General features: G+C 35.5%; 1 protein-coding gene across 2 annotated transcripts in view; it reads left to right on the top strand.

Annotated features, from left to right (window-relative positions):
- The window catches only part of LOC145580169 (ornithine aminotransferase, mitochondrial-like), a 30,419-nt gene extending 17,611 nt beyond the window's left edge, over positions 1-12,808 (top strand). Inside the window, exons 9-10 of one of the 2 annotated variants that reach the window (XM_081637555.1) lie at positions 9,148-9,381; positions 12,436-12,808. In XM_081637555.1, the coding sequence (XP_081493681.1) occupies positions 9,148-9,381; positions 12,436-12,574 (373 nt within the window). In that variant the 3' untranslated portion in view covers positions 12,575-12,808. The remainder of the gene's footprint in view (positions 1-9,147; positions 9,382-12,435) is intronic. The other variant, XM_081637556.1, reaches the window with a different exon arrangement.
- Positions 12,809-22,612: the final 9,804 nt, after the last annotated feature.

Below are 22,612 nucleotides of genomic sequence, written 5' to 3'. Positions count from 1 at the left end.
CTTTTAGTAGTTTATCTCCTCACCTCCACGTTATCAATTTCACTAGTATCAGGATTTAAGGAAGAGGTAGTGTAATCCCCGGGAGTAGAAGTCTTTGTTCTTTTTTTGTAGAACTACCTTGTGGAGAAACATAATCCTTCCACTTTGAAGATTTTTCCATGAATGAAAATTTTGAAATGTTCATCTCTTGTTTTCACTTTGGCCCAGTAAAAAGATTTTGGACATTACTAATTATTTGGTCATCGTCATTGCCACTTGGGTGAGCACTTTTAACTTGTATATAACACTCGTTGAACTTGCTAACATCAGGATTCATTATATATCAGTGATTTGTACCTTGCTCAATGGTTATTGAACAATCTTCCCTTTTTTTACTCGTTATAATACTGTATAATATTTTTCCAATAATTCGCCTTACTTTTCTTGGTGCCTTTGATTGAATCAGTTTTGAAATCTAACCAACTCATGCAAAAATCTTCGTCCATGTGTCCATGAAAGCTTATCTATCAACTTATTAATAGCTTGTGGGTTTATCTCTTATTAATAGCTTGAGACCTTTGAAATGAAGGTTCATGATGCATGCTAGAGGCCCTTACACTTTCTCTTCTTGTAGCATCATGAACCACATAAAATTCACTCGAAAGTGGAGGTTGAGGATAGTAGCTCGACATAGTGTCATGCAAATTAGGCAGTGTAGTGTTTGGGACAATAGTAGCGTTTGAGGGTAGGAATATTTAGAGGTGTAATTTTCAAGTGTTTGATGAATTTCCCAAATAACCAAAATATTAACTAAATGGATTATCCGTATCATCGTTTTATTTTTTTTACGAAGAATTAATCGTAGATATGAAAGTATTTATAGATTATATTGTTATGAGACAATATGCTGGATGTATTCTTAAGTTTTAGAGTGTTATTTATAGATACATTAGCTTATAAATTTTTGATTACTCAAAGCTAAATGCGGTTACAAAATATTTTATGTTGGCTAAAATTTTTGCAAAATCCATTGTTGAAAAACTCTAGTTTGTTATTTTATGAAGTAATCACAATAGCTCATAAATTTTTGATAAATCAATGCTAAATACTGCTACAAAATACTTTACGTTGGCTAAAATTTTTGGTAAAATCCATTGTTGAAAAAGTCTAGTTTGTTATTATATGAAGTAATCAAATAAATTTATATTTAAATATTGTAATAAAATAAAATAAATAAATAAAACATATGATGTGTACAACACCGTTAGGTCCTCTAGAATGTCATATGTCAGTCAAGTCTACCTATAAATGAATAAAGATGCTCTAGGAATCTAGGATTGATATGTGTATAAAGTTGAATATAATAAACTTCCTCGGTTCTTTTATTATCGCATCATATAGGTTGGGCACAATTTTTTTGGTAGTAAAAAAAAAAGGAAGAGAGAGAGAGTGGTAGAAGTACAAAATTAACCATATGACGTAAGCATAAACTAAAGAATCAAGTGTTAAAAGTATTGGTACATTAAGTATTTGTAGTGTGAACACAAACATTTTGTTTCCTTAAATAGATATGGTGCAATATTTGTGTTTTTTCAGAACTCATCCTAAAAATATCAGTATGTTCTTCAAACACAAATTTTATTTTCCTTTATTGATTATCCCATTTCCAAGATTCTCCTTCACTAATAATTACATCTCTACTTTCAATCAACTTTCCAGTGATTGGATTGTATAACTTATAAGCTTTTGATTGATTGTGAACTATATCAAATGAAGATACATTTTTCACCTCAATCATCTAAGTTTTTCCTCTTTGCTTAAGGTATTTGGGCATACGCAATGCACCCAAACACTCGAAAATGTTCAACATTTGGCTTCTCACCACTCCATGCTTCTTGTGAAGTCATATTCGTTACACTCTTTATAGGACAATCATTTAGAATACAAGCTGTCCATGTTGGAAATCCTTTTTCTTATAAAATGCTTTCGTGTCATGTCTAAAATTGTTCGATTCTTCCATAAAGTAGTTCCATTATGTTGTGGTGTATAGGAGGTTGTATATTGTTCCATTATTAGGCACGTAATAAACATCATAAATTAATTCTTCATTTCCATGCTTAGAGAAAATTTTGAATTTTCCCTTTTTCTTCAACCTATAGTTTGGACGTATCTCTCAAACTTACATTACCTTTGATTTTCTGAAGATCAATAAATAATTCTTTTCTACCACACATGTGGTTAATAGCTTCATGCAAGAGGACCTGAGGTGCGCTTCACATATGCAAGGAGGAAGCCCAAATAAGGGCCTGATAAGAGATCTTGAGCTGGAAGTTAGTTAAAGGGGGGGTAAATCAGTAATCAAGGGAATAAGTTTGTTAGTCCTTGTTTTGTGTGCTGCGTTTGTTATTTCTGCTTGTCAGTTAATTTTGTGTATTTAAGGAGGGATTGTGAAGGGGTAATGCATCTAGAAAATTCTTGTGGAAATCATTCCTTGGAGAGCATCCTTTCCTCTCGAAAGAAGGGAGTTGTATTGTGGTTTCTCTGACTTGCAATACAATTTATCATATTTTGGCTGCTAATTACCTTACTATGCTTTTATTGCTCTGTTTCTGTACTAATCTCTGGCAAATTGGTATCAGTGACGATTTGAGCCGGAGAAGACAATGGCACGCCTCACCAATGCGCAACGCATGGACTTGATGGAGCAGGAGCTTGCTGGGATTTCGACGAGGGTAGCTTAGGAAATAGTTACGGCTCTAGCTGCCGTTAAAACAGATCTCAATCTATTCGTACTGAGGTTCGTGACCCCAACACTGGTCAATGGGTAACCCATTCTCCACGCAACACCACCTTGATTATGGTGACGGTGGTTTTCAGGGTGGCCAATCAAACTGGAAGTTGAGAAAGCTCGACTTACCAATCTTTGATGGCACGAATCCTGATGGGTGGATCCTCCGTGCCGAGCGTTTCTTCCATTTTTACCGCTTGTCTGACGCGGATCTGCTTGAGGCGGCTGTGGTGGTGCTTGACGGCGACGCGTTGCTCTGGTATCAGTGGGAGCATCATCACCGCCCCTTGCTGTCGTGGGACGCTTTGAAACAGCTGCTGCTTTGCCGTTTCAGGACCACCGCCACCGGCACACTCCATGAGCAATGGCTTGCGCACCAACAGACAAGCTCCGTGGCGGATTACCGGCGTCGGTTCATCATATTCTTGGCCCCGATTGATGGAGTTCTCGAAGAAATTACTAAAGGGCAATTTATAAACGGGTTGAGCGAAGATATCTGGGTCGAGGTTCGCTTGTTGGATCCGATTACTCTGGATCGGGCCATAGAACTGGCCATGGAACTGGCCTTGCGGGTCGAGGAGAAGTTACGACTCAGCCCACGGCCCAAATCCACTTCTAGCCCACTCAGTTGGCGTTGGCGTACTCCCTATCCAACCCAGACCAAAACACCCCGACCAACCAACCAGATCCAAACCACCCCAAACCTAAACACAAACCCGAACTACAAAAACACCACCACCACCCACAGAAATACCGGCGAGATAAGGCGGTTGTCGGAGAAGGAGCTTCAGCAAAAGAGGGAGCAAGGCCTTTGTTTCATGTGCGACGAGAAATGGAACCTCAACCACAACTGCCCCTGCCGGGAACTGAGTGTCTTGCTTATGGTGGACGACGAGGAGGACTAGGACGGTTCCGGCGAGTTGTCAGCGCGGTCGAAACCAAATTCCAGCCCCTAACCCACCAGAAATTGAACCCACACCCAATCCCGCGGTTGCTCTGTGCTCTATTATAGGGCTTACCAGCCCTAAAACGATGAGGATGGTCGGTACGATCAAGTATATCGATGTGGTGGTAATGGTCGACCCAGGCGCAACCCATAACTTTGACTCTTCCATCGCTGCGCAACATCTCCAACTTCCGGTGACCGAGGCGGGGAGTTTTGGAGTGACTTTGGGGAAAGGGGAGACTATACAAGGAAGTGGTGTGTGCAGGGGAGTTGTGCTGGAGGTCAAAGGGATTACAATTGTCGAGGAATTCCTGGTACTTCCCTTGGGAAATTCTGACTTAATTTTGGGAATTCAGTGGCCGGAGAAATTGGGCATTACCATGTCCAATTGGAAGACACAAACGCTCAAGGACGTGTATCTTTCTAAAAGCAATGTTCAAGTCGTTATAGAAGGAAGGACAGGGATTTTTACTCGAATGTAACCACATGGATGTTGTAGTAGAGGAAACACCAACAGTACCAGCCCCTTTTCAACTGTTAATGGCGGAGTTTGAGCAAGTTTTTCACATGCCTGATGGTTTGCCACCGAGGCGTCAAATTGAGCACTCCATTACTCTTAAGCATGGTGCAAATCCCATTAGTGTTCGCCCCTATCGTTATCCGCATTCCCAGAAGGATGAGATCGAGAAGTTAGTGACTGATATGTTACGAGCAGGTATAATACAGTCCTCCACTAGTGCCTATTCTAGACCTGTTTTGTTGGTTAAAAAGAAAGACAGTAATTGGCGTTTCTGTGTAGACTATAGAAAGACACCTGATAAATTCCCTATTCCCATGATTGATGAATTGAGTGGGTCTGCAATTTTCACAAAACTTGATTTAAAGTCTGGGTATCATCAAATTAGGGTGCGAGCAGAAGATGTGCATAAGACGACATTTCGTACCCACGAAGGGCATTATGAATTCTTGGTCATGCCTTTCGGTCTCACTAATGCCCCTGCTACTTTCCAGTCCTTAATGAATGAGGTGTTCCGTCCATTCTTACTCAAGTTTGTCTTGGTTTTCTTCGACGACATTTTGGTTTACAGTAGATGTGAGGAGTCCCACCAAGGTCACCTTAGACTAGTCCTAGAAACATTGGCTGCTCATCAGTTGTATGCGAATTTAACAAAGTGTGAAGTGGGTAAAACTTGGGTGGATTATTTGGGACTTGTAATTTCAGCAGTCGGTGTGGAGGTGGATGCTTCTAAGGTGCAGGCTATGGTGGACTGGCCTGTACCTACCACCATCAAAGAATTGCGAGGCTTCCTTGGTCTTACAGGATACTATAGGAAATTTATTCAGGGATATGCGCTCATTGCTCAACCTCTAACTGATCAATTGCGCAAAGACTGTTTCAGGTGGTTTGATGAGGCTACATCTGCTTTTGAGGCACTCAAGGAAGCCATGGTTAGGTCTCCCATCCTAGCTGCCCCTAACTTCACACTACCCTTTATAGTGGAAACCGTGCCTCGGGGCATGGTTTAGGAGCTGTCCTCTTACAAGAAAACCACCCGGTTGCATATTTCAGCAAGGTCTTGAGTATGAGAGCTCGTTCCAAACCCATATATGAAAAGGAACTCATGGCTATTGTCTTTGCTATTGAGAAGTGGCGGCACTACTTGCTAGGGAGGCAATTTGTTGTTCGAACTGACCAACGCAGCCTCAAGTACCTGTTGGAGAAAAAGGAGGTGGGTCAAGCTTACCAAAAATGGGTAAGTATACTCTTGGGGTATTCTTTTGACATTCACTACAAACCGGGGCCCACTAACAAAGTGGTGGATGCTACAGCATGGTGTACAAGTCGAGTGTTCTTCCTTGGTGGCGTCTTGTGGGGTCCAATGGCAGTTTATTCTCTCATTCATAGAGAAAGACAAGACCATTCAGCAGCTTATTTCGTAGCTACAAGGTGGGGAGCAGGTTCCAAAAGGATTCACCCTTGATAAGGGAGTGTTAAAGTATAAGAATAGAGTGGTCATTCCCAAGCACAGTGATCTCACCACCAAGTTGCTTAAGGAATACCATGACTCTCCGGTGGGAGGCCATGCTGGGGATTTCAAAACTTACCAACGGCTTGCTAGTGAGTGGTATTGGGCAGGTATGCGCAAAGACGTGACAAAGTATGTCCAAAGTTGTCACATATGCCAACAGAACAAGGTGTCCACCCTATCTCCCCTCGGGTTCCTTCAACCCCTTCCTATTCCCGAAAAGGTTTGGGAAGACATTTCCATGGACTTGGTGGAAGGTCTTCCTAAGTCATTTGATTGGGACACCATATTGGTGGTAGTGGATAGGCTGATCAAGTATGGTCACTTCATTCTTTTAAGGCATCCATACACTGCCAGGTGGTTGCCCAAGCCTTTGTAAAAGAAGTTGTGAGGTTGCATGGTGTACCTTCCTCTATAGTGTCGGATCGGGATATAATCTTTCTTAGCATTTTCTGGAAGGAATTATTCCGGCTGCAGGGCACTACTCTTCAGCGAAGTGCGGCATACCATCCTCAAACGGATGGCCAGACCGAGGTTGTTAACAAGGGGGTTGAATCCTATTTGCGCTGTTTTGTGAATGGGAAGCCTTCTAGTTGGGCGACTTGGTTGCATTGGGCAGAATTTTGGTATAACACGGCTTTTCACACCGCGAGTCATTGTTCCCCTTTCAAGGCTCTTTATGGCAGAGACCCACCCCACTTGGTCAGGTTTTCTCCAGGAGATACTGCTCTTTCTTCCTTGGAGGACCAGCTTCAAGAAAGGGATGCAATTTTGGATGATTTGAAGTATTACTTGGTGCAGGCTCAAGTTTACATGAGGCAATATGAGAATAAGTACCAAAGGGATGGGGAATTTGAAGTTGGGGATTTGGTCTATCTCAAGTTGCAGCCGTACAGGCAACATTCTGTGGTCAGAAGACGTTCTGAGAAGCTGTCACCTCGCTTTTATGGTCCTTATCCAGTTCTGGAGTGTGTGGGAAAGGTGGCATATAGGCTGCAGCTCCCTGCTTCTGCCAAAATCCACCCTGTTTTCCATATCTCTCAGTTGAAGAAAGCCATGGGACCAGGCCAATTGCGTACTTCTCTGCCTGCCGAGCTTTCTGCTGACTTAGTGTTGGAGGTGGAACCAGAGTCTGTGCTGGGAGTAAAAAGTTCTCAGGCTGCCACCGAAGTTTTGATTAAGTGGCAAGGGTTACAAGACTTTGAGGCTACCTGGGAAGACCATGATGAAATTGCTGCTCGTTTTCCTCACTTCCCCCTTGAGGACAAGGTGCTTTTTTGGGTGGGAGGTATTGCAAGAGACCAGACCTGAGGTGCGCTTCACATATGCAAGGAGGAAGCCCAAACAAGGGCCTGATAAGAGATCTTGAGCTAGAATGATGAGCTGGAAGTTAGTTACAGGGAGGGGTAAATCAGTAATCAAGGGAATAAGTTTGTTAGTCCTTGTTTTGTGTGCTGAGTTTGTTATTTCTGCTTGTCAGTTAATTTTGTGTATTTAAGGAGGGATTGTGAAGGGGTAATGCATCTAGAAAATTCTTGTGGAAACCTTGGAGAGCATCCTTTCCTCTCGAAAGAAGGGAGTTGTATTGTGGTTTCTCTGACTTGCAATACAATTTATTATATTTTGGCTGCTAATTACCTTACTCTGCTTTTATTGCTCTGCTTCTGTACTAATCTCTAGCACTTCAGAATTAAAAAACCACATGTCTTGTTGATTAATAACTTCTTCATGGGCTAGCAACAATGTCAGACTTTCCTAATCGTTTCTTGAATCTTCAACAAACTTCAATCGATTTCCTTGATCATTTTGTTTTTTTGCTCGGATGCGATGTCCATATTTTTACAATTAAAGCGTGGAATGACTTTTGTCTTATTAAGTTCATTAAAACTGATTCCTCTTCTGTTTGACCCTCTGCCATGGCCAAAATATCTCTCATTACTTTGGTTGGTAGTTACCACAACCTGTACCTTGTCCACGAAAACCGCCTTGTTGGTTTACACCTTTTTGTTCATTTAATGAAAACTTTGAATCAAATACTTGCTCCATAACACCTGGTTCATCATTCTTCAGACTTCTTTGTTCATGCACTAGAAGGGATCATATAAGTTCTATTGATAATTTGTTTTGATTCTTCAGTTGCATGTAATACATGATTAAATATTTTAGTGGATGATCTAAGTACTTTTTCAACGATCCTTGTGTCTTCGGTCTTTTCTCCATTTAATTTCTGCTAGTTAACATTTGTAAGTAGGCAAGAAAAATAGTCATTGTGATTTCCTTAAACTCACCTCGTAGGCTTGTGAGTGAATTTTTCGAACTCTCTCAACTCCTTTAATATAATTGCAAGATTGTCCCTAGCTTACTTGCTTGTGGTTGCATTGGAGATCTTCACATGTGTTTCGCGATCTACACCTGCGTTAATCAAAAGGAATGCCCTTTGATATTCTTACAACTCATCTTTCTTTTCTTGGGTTAATGCCAATTTTGCCTCATATGATGGTTTTTCAAACCCATCATTAACAATTTTTCACAAATTTTGGAACTAAGTAGTGCTTTCGTTTTAATGCACCAATCTTCATTATTGGTCTTTGATAATTGGGGCACTTGTGGCTGAATAAAGTTAGTAGACATTTTTATTGAGAAAATAACGTGGCTGTGATACCAAATGTAGGAGTTACAATTTACAAATTGGTAACTTAAATAATTATAAGGATTATTATCAAGGAGAAAGAAACATGGGTTACAATCCCAAATCACAAAAGTGTATATATTTTTTCACAAATAACTTTCTAATCCTTATATCTCCTTTCATTTTTTTATCCCTCTCTTATTCTTCTTTTTCTTCTGCAGTATACATTGAAAACAATACATTGCAAATATGTTATCGAATTTGCTAAAATTTGATGATGAAAATTCTTCTCATTTCCAACCTCTCACTAAAAGTTAATTTAAGTAAACTAATTTTAGTGTTTTCTAAATTAAAGTTTGGTGACTTTCAACACATTTGTGGGTGGTTATCTGAAATAAAATGTATCCATCTTTGAACAATGAGAAGGTGGTTGTTTATTCATTATAAATGCAGCTATAACTTGTGATTTAGGTGGTTTGCTGAAGTGTGCAACTTCTTAGGGTAGTCCACTTAAGAAATTTCTGCAACATGATGTCTTAGAATATTTTTCAAAGACCACCTAACATGAAAGAACTCCTATAGTAAGACTTTGAAACTTGCTATTAGCGAAATATTTCAGCATAGTGGTTTAAAATGGCAAAATGTATATCCTTTACATGGACTAAATTAGTCGTCGAGATAATATGCAGTTATTAATGTCTTTAACAAATTGTTTTATTCTTGATGTTTTCATTTAAAGCATTTGTGGATTGTTTAGTTATACATTTTCTTGATACAGGTCTGCAGAGTTAGGAGAGGAGCTTAGGCATTTGCTAAATAGGCTTCAACAGCAGTACCCTAACTTCATTGTAAAAGTGCGTGGAAAAGGTCTTTTTAACGCAGTAGAACTCAATAGCAAAGCTCTGTTCCCTGCTTCAGCTTATGATATATGCCTCAAATTAAAGGAGAGAGGTGTTCTTGCTAAGCCTACCCACAACACAATCATAAGATTAACTCCTCCACTCTCAATAAGGTAATTATATTTTTCCAACATCATGGATACGAAGAATTTATATGGAATAAAGTTTGGGTATTCTTTGTCTTTTGTAAAGCTGACATAGAAGTCAACTTTTCTCGTAAATGGGTCAATGGGATGGTTCCTTTCTTTGGTTTGCTGCAGCAGGTTGGAAAATAGGGAGTAGAGTTCCCTGATCATTGGTTATGTTCATTTGTGATCTAATTATACTTCATATGATTATTATTTGATGCAAATGTGCATTCTTGCAATTCTCTTCTTCTCGAATTTTTTATATTGCATTAGAGCATTTCCAATGCTAAGCTAATTGTTAAATTAGCTTGCCATGCCACGTAAGATTTCTAACTTAACTCTTTTGTAGCTAGTTTGTGTCCCAATGGTTAGCTATTTAAAGTAGCTAATAGAAGGTAATGTACCAGTTCCTCATCTTTTGGCAATTTCTCAAGCAATTAACTTGCCCAAGCAAATTTTAGTTAGAGTCTTTTGAAATTTGAAAGAAGAAGTCCCTAGCTATAAACCATTATTGATGCTCACAGTGGTCTAATATGTGAACTCTAACCTATCTTACTTGGACACAAGTACCCATGATGGGTACAGATACATATACAGGTCCGACCTGGCTATCTTGTGAAAAATTTCATGAATTTGAACTAAAATTGAAGTGTCCAAGTGTCATACCCATTACAGTCTAACACGGGTACTAGAGCATGGGTATTTTAGATGAAATGCAGAGTCTTAGTAACATAGAATCTAATTGGAAACTAGAATGTAGTGTTTGTGAAATCATAATCAAGGAATCCCTATTTGCTTAAAACTTTAATCAATTCTATTGTTTCATTTTTTATTTCCACCTTTTCTTCCTAATTAAATTAATATAAAGCTTAGCATTTCTCGTTTTTTTTTTTTTTTTTTTTTTTTTTTGGAAATTCATTATGATGGCCTCATGTTATTGCAAATTCCTCTTGGTGGATATAATTTGGCCCTTTTCTCAAGTGACTACTTTTCATGTTTAGAGCCCGCCAATTGCCATTATGATGGCTAACTTAGGCTAAAATGGTTAATCTTCTCTCTAACAACCACCAACCACGTTGCCCTCTATTTAGATCCACCACCCCATCCACCAGCTACATTGGATGGCCGTACCAGCAGCCTAACCACTAAACCACCCTTCAAGGAAGGATAGAGAATATAGATGGGAATGAAGGTCAAGGAGGCTTTCGTTTTGGTGGGTTAGATGGTAATTTTCTGTGTCATTGGTGATTTTAAATGATGGGTGATGGTTTCGAAGGTTGGGAAAAGGGTTTGGGGGGTGGGGGAGGGATGTTTTTTAGTGGATGTGAGGTTTTTTGTGGTTAGGTGGTGGATTTTGGTGGGTGGATAGCGGTTTTTGACCTTTTGTTGGGTCGGGTTCGGCTAGTCATGGCAGGGTTCAGGTTGGTGTATGGTCATGGGGAGATGAGGGGTTGGCTGAATAAAATAGAAGGATAAATTAGTAGATTAAACTATCTAAGATAAAGGATAGCCAAAAACATAAGGGTTAGGACTAAACACCAATAAGGGCATAATTTGATTATGTTACTCGAGAAAGTCAAAATAAAAAATTAAAAAAATAAAAAGTTTCCTCCAAATGGAAATTGCAATTCCATGGGGCCACCATGTAGAATTTCCACTTTGTTTTTTTTTACCTCTTGCTATTTTTCTTCTTGTCCTCCAAGATAGTATATACATATATAGAATCGTCATTGGCTTGAAGGCAGTTCTATATGTATAATTGTGCTTGTTACAAACTGCTTTCTAATACATTGTTTCCTTGTACTGTTATTTAATTCTACATTAGTCATTTTGGTCTTTTTTCTTTGTGTCTATCAATTATCTTGCCATGCTCTTTCTTTTTGTGACGGTTCCTTATGACGATTCATGTTAGCCGACCCTAAATCATTTTGGAATTAAGGCTTTGTTATTGTTGTTGGTGGTGGTGTTGTCGTATTTTCACACCTTTTCATTCTTATATACTTCATAGTGACACAAAAGATGCACTATTTCTGTTTTAAACATCAAACTTTATAAACTTCAACCACGATTTACAATATCATATTCTCCCTGTGTCCCTTTATTTTTGCCTCATTGTCATTTTTGGGTTTAACTTTGAAAATTTTGTCCATAAATTACTGTTAATTTATAATAGTCATGTGGGATTTTATTAGAATCGTCTAATTGTATATATTAATATTGCGTTTTTATAATTTTTACATGCATGAAAATGAAGATATATACGTTTTAAGACGAGCCTTATAAACCGTGAAAAGTCAAATGGTGCAAAAAATAGGGACAGAGGGAGTACTAGAAAATATAATCAAGTGAGATCTTGTTGGAAACATCTAATATTTATTTTTAAAATATTAACTTTTTATAATTATAAACGCACAATTAAAGATAATTGTTGTCAAACTAGAGCATAGCCTAGATACTAGATAAAAAAATAAAAATAAATAAATAAATAAATAAAAATATTCTTGAGACTATTTTTGGAGATAGCAGCTTAAAATAGAATAGAAGAAGCCTAAAAGAAATGGCCATACATATTTTTCCTATAGTCCTATGGCACTTATCAATTGAATGAAAGGAGCAGGTCATTTCTGACATCTGGCAGTTAAAGATATCTATAACCTTGGTGAGATTTTAGAATGCACCTATGATTTGCTACTTTGCTGCAGCCTTTGGGATTGTGTGCTCTAATAGTTTGGTTGCTAGGCTATTTCAACTAATTATCTGATGTGCTCAATTGTTTATACACTTTACATTGGAAATTTGTTTAGCCTTCCATTTAGACTATTATTGTAGGTTTTTGTATTTTCATATTGTATATTGTTATAGAAAATGTATATTCATCTTTTATTTTGTTATACTACGTAGTTATGCATACCCTGCTATCTTAGTTCTCTTTTTTGTCGAGGGTTGCTATCCTTGTTTGGTACATGTTTATCTGCATGTTTTTTTCCCAATATATTGGTATTGCCAGGCTGTTGCCTAATAAACAATTTACACATGCAGCATGGATGAGCTTAAACTTGGAACCAAGGCACTGTCTGAAGTGTTTGAGTTTGATCTACCTAAGATGCAAAAGGAAAAGCCTGAACATGTTACTTCAATGGAAGCTGATGTATGTGATCGTTGTGGAAGAAACCTATAAGCCCTAGAATGAACATATACTCATTCACCAGGGTTTGCGCATCAACTTCCGTGTCACTATATATGAAGTTAGGTCCTTTAATATTTTCCGAATCCATGTGCTTTCACCTGAAAAATTCATTTGATTTTAGTTATGATAATATCTTTCAGGTGTTAGTCATAATTGTGCTATGTACATAACTTTCAGTTGTGCAGTGAAACCTTGATTTATCTTGGAAAACATTCTTATTGCAAACAGTTGCTGAAGACGTGAAGTATCATTAATAGGTTTCGTTGTGGTAACTCTAAATGTTCCTAGGTTTTGTTCTGGTGTGGTGAAAATTTTGCATGTGTTATTGTGGATTGTATTTTGTATCTGCAGGTGCTTCAAGGGTGGCTTGTGCCTGATTGAGCGTAATAATATTTCATCTTGGTGTTGTAGTGGATCGTATATTGCGATCTTTTCTGATTCAACTGCTATCTTGCTGTTTGGGGAGTACCTGAAAGTTAAAGGTGACATCCATTTTGGGGTTGGGGCGGGAGTGTGTGACAGCCATTCCTGATTTTAGGAGAAAAGTCAGAAAATCAGGAAACAAAGAAGGGTTAACCATGAGGTTTCTTAGTGCCGAATAATTTAAGCAGAAGGTGATGAAAAGCTATACAGAGGACCATTTGGAGAAGTGTCTCGAAGCTGTAGTTCCAACGTTAGTATTTCAAATTGTGATTATATGAAATCAGGTCTTTTGTTTTAAGGATTTGATTCTTGAAATTGAATTTAACGTGTAGAATTAATGTAAGTATAATTTGTCTGGTGTTATATGATGATTTCAAAGGGAATCATAAAAATAACAATAAATTGGGGAAGGTATTTTACCAATGTTGAATTGCCTCCCCCAGTGGAAGGAATAGCACTATACAAGCTGAGTTACGAAGGAAAGTGACTAACATATTCAATTTTCAAGGTCCCTAAATCGACTAGTGTCATGAACCTTATACTTTGGCAAACTTTTGCTAATTTGCCGCTTAGTAAAGAGTAGTATGGTCTTGTTGCTATTCCAAAGCCTAGGTTCCATGACAGCATAATTTGCTCTTCCTTGTGTCCTGCTACACTTCCTCTACAATTCCGCGAGTGACGACTCAAATGTGTATTCTGTTTTGGAGGCAACTGCCAAGACCATGTCTAAAGGAATATTGAAGTTTACATCCCTTTGAGAAAGAAAAATCACTCAAATTTTTGTTCTGCTAGTTGTTTCATAAGTAAGTTAGTTTAAATCCTCTTGACTTTACACACATCTATAAACACAAAGATGGCAGTATCGATGTCGGTGGAGACTACGATGGTGTTGGTGTCGGAAATAATGGTGTTGGTATGGGCAGCGGTGGGTGTTGATAGGAGAAGGAAAACAAAAATGAAGGTCTGTGGGGGTTGAAGGAAGAAGGACTAAGTTGAAGAAAGATGAAGGAGCTAACTATCGCTAACTTTAGCCTTCAAACTAATAGGCTAAAGTCGTATCACCTAATCAAAAGTAATTCCTAAAACCACTAACTAATAATAAATAGGGAAGTAGGGTCGAATCCACAGGAAAACGAGTCTTTCTATTTCTAATTAATTAATATAATCTAGATTATCAAGTAACCAAATTTGTTGTTGTAAAAGGAATTAAACTAAGAAGAATAAAAGTAGAGAAGAATAAAAGTAAGGAGAAATCAATTAATAAAAGCGTAGGGCATATGTTCACCAATAAATAATACTCCAGGGTAAAACATAACAATCAATCATCAATGCATCAATTAGTCATATCATAAAGGGTTTTCGCTACGTATTACAATCACAGAATTAATCTACCGGTATTAAATCGCATCTCTCGAACCTTGAGTTAACCATTTATAAATTAACCTGTCTATTGAAACTAAGCCTAAACATCAATTCTCATCTCTTGAATCTCGAATCAATATTGCATAGCTCATACAATTAAACCAAGCCTAATCTAATTGCATAGCATTAAATCAATCAATAAGAAATTAATCAAGCATTGACAATCAACAATAATAAATTACGACTCCTTCATATTATTTATGGATCCCAACAAACCCTAAATTGAAGACTACTCACACATAATTAAATCTAAACTAATTAAAGTAATTAAATAAAGCATAATAAAAGCAAGAATTAAGAAAAGAGAATAATAGTATTAAAACAAAATAATAAAATTGATACGAAGAGTAAAAACAGAAACAAAACTAAAAGAAACTAAAATTAATCTAAAAACTAAACTAAAAAGCTAATCTAAACTCCTCCCCAAAACTTACGTACTACCTCCTTATATAAATAAGAAAAGTCAAAGCCTCCCAATCCCACTCAAACTATAAGTATTATCAAAACAATCAAAAGCTAACAAAACCTATCTTAAAAGCTAATACAAGAAGATAATTTTTGCTCCTGTTATCTCATCATCCTGCCAACATTTGTAGACCGACTTAAACAATCAAGCCAAGCCCATAAGAAACTGGACCGCTTAAACATCACGCCCCTGCACTGAAGTGCTTCGCCCGATTGGGCCCAGTCAGATTTGCAGAAGACTTGATTATTGGGCTCTTTGTCTTTGGGTCTTTAATCTTGTCTTTTATGCAATTGATGTTTAGCTTATAAATTAATCCTTCACCAAACTGAGCGGTTAATCATCGAATTAAAGTTCCTAACTCGGCCTTGGGCTTAAAATATCCGGTTATAAAATACGATCTAACTCCAATATGTTTGTAGTGGCTCAATAAGCTCGGGAATTATCATAATTCTGCAAATTTCTATAAAATAATACCAACTCTATAAAAACACTATAAAAATAGCTCCGCAGAGCTCAAATAAGCACATATTGTAGGACGGTGAGTAAATATATGTATAAAATAGACTCATCACAAACCTAATCACAAAAGTTGCCTCACTTACTAATACAAATGACTATTTCATCGCTTGAGAAACCACGATCAGCTCCAATTGATTCAATTGCGTATAGTGACAATTTTGTAGGCTCTATCGAATTTGTAATATTTTAAGGATCTTGCTAACAAACGCGTCCAGGGCGTTAGATAATCCTTTTGGTTCCTAAAATGGCATTAATTTGGAAATATATGTCAAAATCACATGTTTATCAGTTAATTAATATTTATTTCAAGTTAATATTTCTACTTTTAGTTATCTTATCCAACATCCTGGTAATTCGTTACCTTTTGCCATAATTAACGTTTGACAAATTAGTACCTTATATAGAAATTTAGTATATTAATTCAAGAATTTAGTAGCTCCTTAAATCAACAGTTTAATATTTTATATTGAATATTTAATAATATATATCGGAAACTAAAAAACTTTTATTTCTTCAAAAAAAAAAAAAAAAACTATTATTTATTTTTATTTTTGAAATATCCAATATCAATAATTTAATATAGAGTAGCGTATATTGACAACTTAAACTCCCTCTGTTTCTTTTTATTCTTCACACTTTAAATTTTACGGTCTCAAATATACATTTTTAGATGAAGGCCGTGCGATGTACGGTTTATTTGTATTTTTTCAAATAAAATATTTTACTAATATATATTTATTTAATAAATTTTGTGATATTCGCTGGCTACTTCAATTTTTTTTTATTATAAAATGAATTATTAACTTTGTTTCACATATTTAGATAAAATTCATTATATAAAAAGAAAATATTTTATTTTCCAAAGTTTATATGTGGTTGGTCACACCGTGTAGTCATCAATTACTTGGTCAAGAGTTACTTGGGATGTCAAGGGTTACTCAATCGATCAGGGGTTACTCGGACGGTCAAGGGTTACTCGGTCAGATTTCGGTGTGTCTCAACCGGCCACACGGTATGGCCAGGCACACGAAAACGAGCTGATTTTATTTTTATAATTAATATAAAATTTTCGATCTAAATAAAATTGCAATTCTTTTTTTTTTATTGGCTAAAATATAACATTTTCCTATGCGACGCTCTAAAATTAATCTTACATGGCATAATCCTATTGTAGCGTTTTAAAATTATTAATCCTACGTGTCGATTTTTTTTTTTTTTTTTTTTTTTTGATATAATCCTACGAAGAGTTTTTTAAAAAAACTAATCTTACGTGGCAAAATACTATTATAGCATTTTAAAAATATTAATCTTAAGTGGCGCTCTAATAATTTTTTAAAAATTAAAATTCTACGTGGCGCTTTAAAAACACAGGGAAAAAAACTCCCCTTTATATATATACTAGTTTTGTGCCCGGGCGATGCCAGGATTGTCTTAAATTTTTTAGCTTGAATGTTAAATACGATCATATAACCCCTTTTGATATTGTAAAATATTTAGACATACGATATCATATCGCTTAGATTTATATAATATTGTATTTATTTAGTTTTATTTGTAAATAGATATAATATTATTCAAAATCTTCCATATAGTTTATATAACGTAATCACATTTTTACAACTACTGATTGAAAATTAAGAAAAATATTATTATTAAAAAGATATGCATAATTTTTAATACTCCCTCCACCCACTATTATCTACAACAAACGTACTTTTTGCGGACTTCTAGACAAAATTTTTAGTGGAGTGTAATCATGTTTGAGTGGGTTTAATTAAGTGGGAAAAGGAGGGAAAGTAGGAAAAGGAGGGAAAGTAGTAAGAGGAGAGAGAAGGGATAATTAATTTAAAATACTAGTAAATAAAAAAAACCACAATTAAACAGACCACCGCTCACGGATGTAGAACCACCACGCCACCCCACAAACCACCAACAACTATGCAACCACCACCGAAACCCACCATCCTATGTACCTAAACCACCAAAACCCACCACTACAAGAACCCAGACCACTGAAACCGACCAACCGACGAACCTAGACCACCCAAACCCACCAGCCGACGAACCCAAACCACCGAACCCGACCACGAAACCCACAAACCTAAACCACGAAATCCACGAACCCAGAACACGAAACCCATGACCCTAAGAACGCACGAAACCCACCAACTCAGATCTGGAATCAAAACACTTAAGGTTGGCCGTCTTCTTCTTCAATTCATGAGAATGGGTTGAAGGATTAGAGAGAAAGATAATAGGAAGATGAAGATGATGAGAAGAAAATTTTGGGATTAATTACATTAGATTAGTTTTTAATTAATTTTGTTTTAAGTATGTAATTGAGGTTATAAATTTTAAAGTAAGGGTATTGTAGTCAATTTGGTGGAAAAAAGTTACTAAATATGGAAAGAAAAACATTTGTTGTAGATGATAGAGAGCACCCATTATTTATGGTAAATATTGCAGATAATAGTGGACGGAGGGAGTATAAAATTTGTACGAAGTATATCATATTGGTATGTACAACCTAAAATTTACTACGAAATATTTTAAAACAGAATATTGACCTTTGCCTTGACCACCTTTTTCATATACTTTTTATAAAGAGAAAAAAAAAATTAAAATTTTTGTTGAAATTCTTTATAAAATTTGGTAAATCGTGCATAGCACGGGACCATAAGCTAGTAACATACTAAAAGCAAATCTGACATGACATTTATGCATATTAATTTCCAGCGACTTTCACTTTTTTTTTTTTTTCCAAATCTTTATGCATATTAATTTATATATCCTATATTATCTAACTTTCAATTTGGCAACTATATTCTAAGTATATTCTATATGCATTTAATAGAAATATTTTAACCTACCTTTCTTGTATTTTATAATAGGTATTTTTAACTGTCAAAAAGGTATTTTTTTATGATAAACAAACATATACTTCCTTCGTTCTTTTTTACTTGACCCACTTTGACTTTTGCACTATTCACCACCTCTCGTTTGACCGTCTTTTGTGAATGATATGTAAGGAAAAATATATTTATATGATATCTTTTTGAATTCGTTTCAATAAGTACTATCATAATATACAACTTTTATAATTTTTACTTATGAATAATTAAAGTTATTCATCGTTAAAGTTCTGCGTTGGCAAGCGTGATAAAAGAAATAGGTCAAGTAAAAAAGAACAGAGGAAGTACTACTTATATAGGGTAATATTACTAGAATAAGGCACTACTCTTGTACTTTGTATCATTTGACATCGTATTTTTTCTTTTGACATTTTTTTTGCTCCAACCATGATTAACACTTTAGTTTTTATTATATATTTGTTGATTTATTTATAATAATAACACTACAATTCAATAAGTATAAATATAATTTTATTTTATTTTTTTATTTTATTTTATTTTTTACAAAAAAAAAAAAAAAAACTTGATTATTAATTGTTACAAAAAATAAGTCACTTAAATTTGTATAAAAATAAGTGTGGAATGTTATCTTTTTCTTATCGTTCCCTCTAGGTTTTCTTCTTGGGAGGGTTGTTTTAGCCTCCATTGATAGATTTTTTCTACGTTTTTTTGAAGGTTTTCCTTTACTCTCTCTCTCTCTCTCTCTCACTCACTCTCTCTCACTCTCTCTCTTTCATCTCTTTTCTTCTGATCTCAATTGTAAATTTTTGTAGGGACTTTCATCGGTGTTTTTACCGGTGGTAAGCCCCAAAAAACTTTTTATTTGCTTTCAGTAAATGGGTCTCATCTTTATGATGGTGCTTATTTTATTAGGCTTAATTTCTTTGTTTTTTCATCTACTAAAGATTGAAGTTTTAGGGTTTCACAGTCTTAGAAAGTATCTAGAAGGTCATGTGAGTTTTTTTTACCGAAACAACTACTCATCCGTCGAACTTCAAGCCGAATTAGTGCTAGCTTACAGATTGTATTGCTTCAGATGAAGTTTTTTTATTAAGGCGATCGTTGATTGATTCTGCGATGTAACTAGTTATAAGGTGATTTGTACTTGTGTTGACATTTTAGATTTCCTAGGAATTGTATGTAACTATCGTTTGACTATCTTTCATTAATGAAATCATTTTTTTTCTTGTAATAAAAAAATTATATAAAAATACTTGTGCCAGTCAAAGTATGTTATAAAATATTATGCCGGTCAAAATATGCCAACAAAATAGGGACATATGGCATATATAAGTAAATTGCACGGGTTATAAATAACATAAAAATTGGAATATAATGTCAAGTGTCTATGTCTCGTGATCTAACTGCGAGACCAACTTTATATATTAGTGATATAATATTAGATTAATCAAAAATATCTTTATTAAACACAAGTAAAAATATTCTAATATAATTAATATTTTAAAAATATATTTCAAGTCGAATCTAACAAAATCACATAATAAAATTTTGATGTTTATAATAGTGATTGTCTTAATCGAGTTTCTAAGGTCAAACTGTTTAAAAAATGAACACGTCCAATCTCAAGAATTATATATAAAAAATAAATAAATAAATAAAATAAAATAAACAAAAAATTCAAGGGAGTAGCTTTTATCGACAATTTAATAGTTTATACTGACAATCTAAAAAATAATGCAATAATCAAAGGAGAGAGTTTTAGTTTATCATAATGATAAAAATATGTTAATGATGTTAGCGATTTTATTATAAATGATTTTACCCATAAATAGTGCTAATTTAGGCCATATATAAATATATATTAATATCAAGTTCTTATAATTTTTATGCGTATGAAAGTAAAGATATATTCTTCGTTCGTTTCTAAATGTGACTTCAAAACCGTGAAGTTAAATGAGGAAAAAGTTAGGGATGAATGGAGTAATTTTAATCTAGATGATAAACTTGTACTCTCTCCGTTTCTAAATTCTTGCTCCATTTCTATTTTTTGCACTATTCATTTGTGCTACTTTGACTAAAGTTTGTGATTTATAAATAAGAAAACATATAGTCTTGTGGGTACTTGTTAGGATCATCTCAATGAATAGATTATTAGTTTTCAATTGTTAGAATCTATATTTTGATAACTAAAGATATTATTGATCAAAAATTAGCATCGGCATATGTGTCCAAGAGAAATGGAGCAAGTATTTAAAAATGGAGGGAGTAATATATCCGATTAAAGGCAACATCATTAACGCAAACTATTGGGTGTGGGCACCCGCACCCAAGTGTTTGTACGTCCAGTCTTCGAAGACGACAATGATGATGAAGAGGGACGATGATGGCAATGGTGAATGACAACAATGACGATGAAGATGACGACGATTGAAACCCTAGATTTGATTTGGAGGTGCGATTTGGTGGAGGTTGCAGATTTCCGGCTGGTGGGTTCGGTGGTGGTGGGTTTGGTTGGTGGGTGCAGTGGGTTGGTGGGTGCGGTGGAGGAAGAAATTAGGGGGAAGTGAGGAAAAAATTGAAGGAGGAGTGAGGGAATTTGTGAGGATTTGTTCCCATTTTCACGTGAAAGAGAAAAAGAGGAAGAGTAGAAAGTGGAGAGAGAATGAAATAAAAATAATGTATGGACTTATTTTGGGTTGTTGGCTTATACATTTTGAGTAGTTAGCTTATACATTTTTGGTTGTTGGCTAATACATTTTGGGTTCTTAGCTGATACATTATTCATATAAGCCATTCAAATGAACATATTAGCCAATTGATGTCTGATATCAATCAACATCAGAAATATATCAGACATTAATAAAAAAACGTATCAGCCAACAAAAAGAATATATCAGCCAACAACATGTACTTAGCAGCCAATAGAAGGAGCATATCAACCAACAAATGAATCATATCAGCCAACAAATGGATGAAATAAGCAAACAAAGGCAACAGGTAAGCCAACAAAATAAACATATAAGCCAACAAAATAAAACATATAAACCAACTATTAAAATGTACATATTAGCCAACAAAATAAATATATCACCCAACTAAAAAACATATAAACCAAATGATGTCTGATACCGGCAAATAAAAGAATAAAAAAAAACATATCAGCCAACAAAAAGAATATATTAGCCAAAACAAAAACCATATCAGCCAACAAATGAAACATATCAGCCAACAAGTAAACATATAACCCAAGCCAGCCGCACGGAAATCTAAAAACAAAACATTAAATCATTTCTCAAACATGAATCAACCAATGTATTTCAATAAACATCTTCTACACACGTTATTCAACACTGACAAATACAAATTAATATCCATCAAAATTAGTCCTTTAATAATTAAAACTTAATTTCTCCGAAAGTGTGATTGAAAAATCTTTAAAAAGCAATTAATGTACCTAAAAGACGTAGGATTAATACACTTGAGACTTGTTCCTGCTGTAATATAATGAAGTTGAATTCATATGTTCAATAGCACTTTTTGCAAACTCAGTTGACCTATTTAAATTAAGTAAAATACTATACATAGCCTTTAGATCAGGCTACATATAAGCATTACACACACTCTAGAAAATTGTTTACTTTAGAAAATTACGACAAAAACACACCAATTACTCATTTATTCGTATTTTTATCATGAGTTCCTAATTTTATACAATTTTCAAAAGTGTATTTAATGTTTATATGCAACCTTAAGGACTACATGTAGTATTACCTTTTTAATTAATATTTGTGATTTACACATAAAAATAAAATATAATCTTGTGGATACTTATTAATATTATCTTAATAAATAGATTATTATAAATATACGCAAACTATTGGGTGCGTCCACCCGCACCCAAGTGTTTATGCTACCATTCTCCATTTTCCGCTATTTCACTTTACTTCTCTCTAGAATCAGAAAAGTGAACCTTTCTCTCTCCTATTTCTTCTTTATTTCACCAATTTGTGATTTACTTGGAGGCAATTTGGACATGGAAGATCGGGCCACTGTGATTTCTGCCCTCGCTGCTGTTGGCGGAAATAATGGGCATGGCCTGCTTCAGTCGGTGGTGCTGGTTCGCTACAGTGGTGCGATTTGGTGAAGGTGCGATTTGGTGATGGTTCGATTTGGTGATGGTTCGATTTGGTGGAGTTTGAATTGGAGGTGCAAATTCCAACGCTAGTAGATCTGACGAGTAATCACATTTGGGGCCTTTTTCAGGTGGTGGATGTGTGGGTTCAATGGTGGGTGAGTGGGTTCGGTGGTGAGATGGGTTCAATGGTG

Source organism: Chenopodium album, chromosome 14 (genome assembly GCF_948465745.1).
Source record: "Chenopodium album chromosome 14, dcCheAlbu1.1, whole genome shotgun sequence".
Classification (NCBI taxonomy): Eukaryota; Viridiplantae; Streptophyta; class Magnoliopsida; order Caryophyllales; family Amaranthaceae; genus Chenopodium; species Chenopodium album.
Note: the sequence above shows the minus strand (reverse complement) of the source record. Positions and strands in the feature narration are given on the sequence as shown.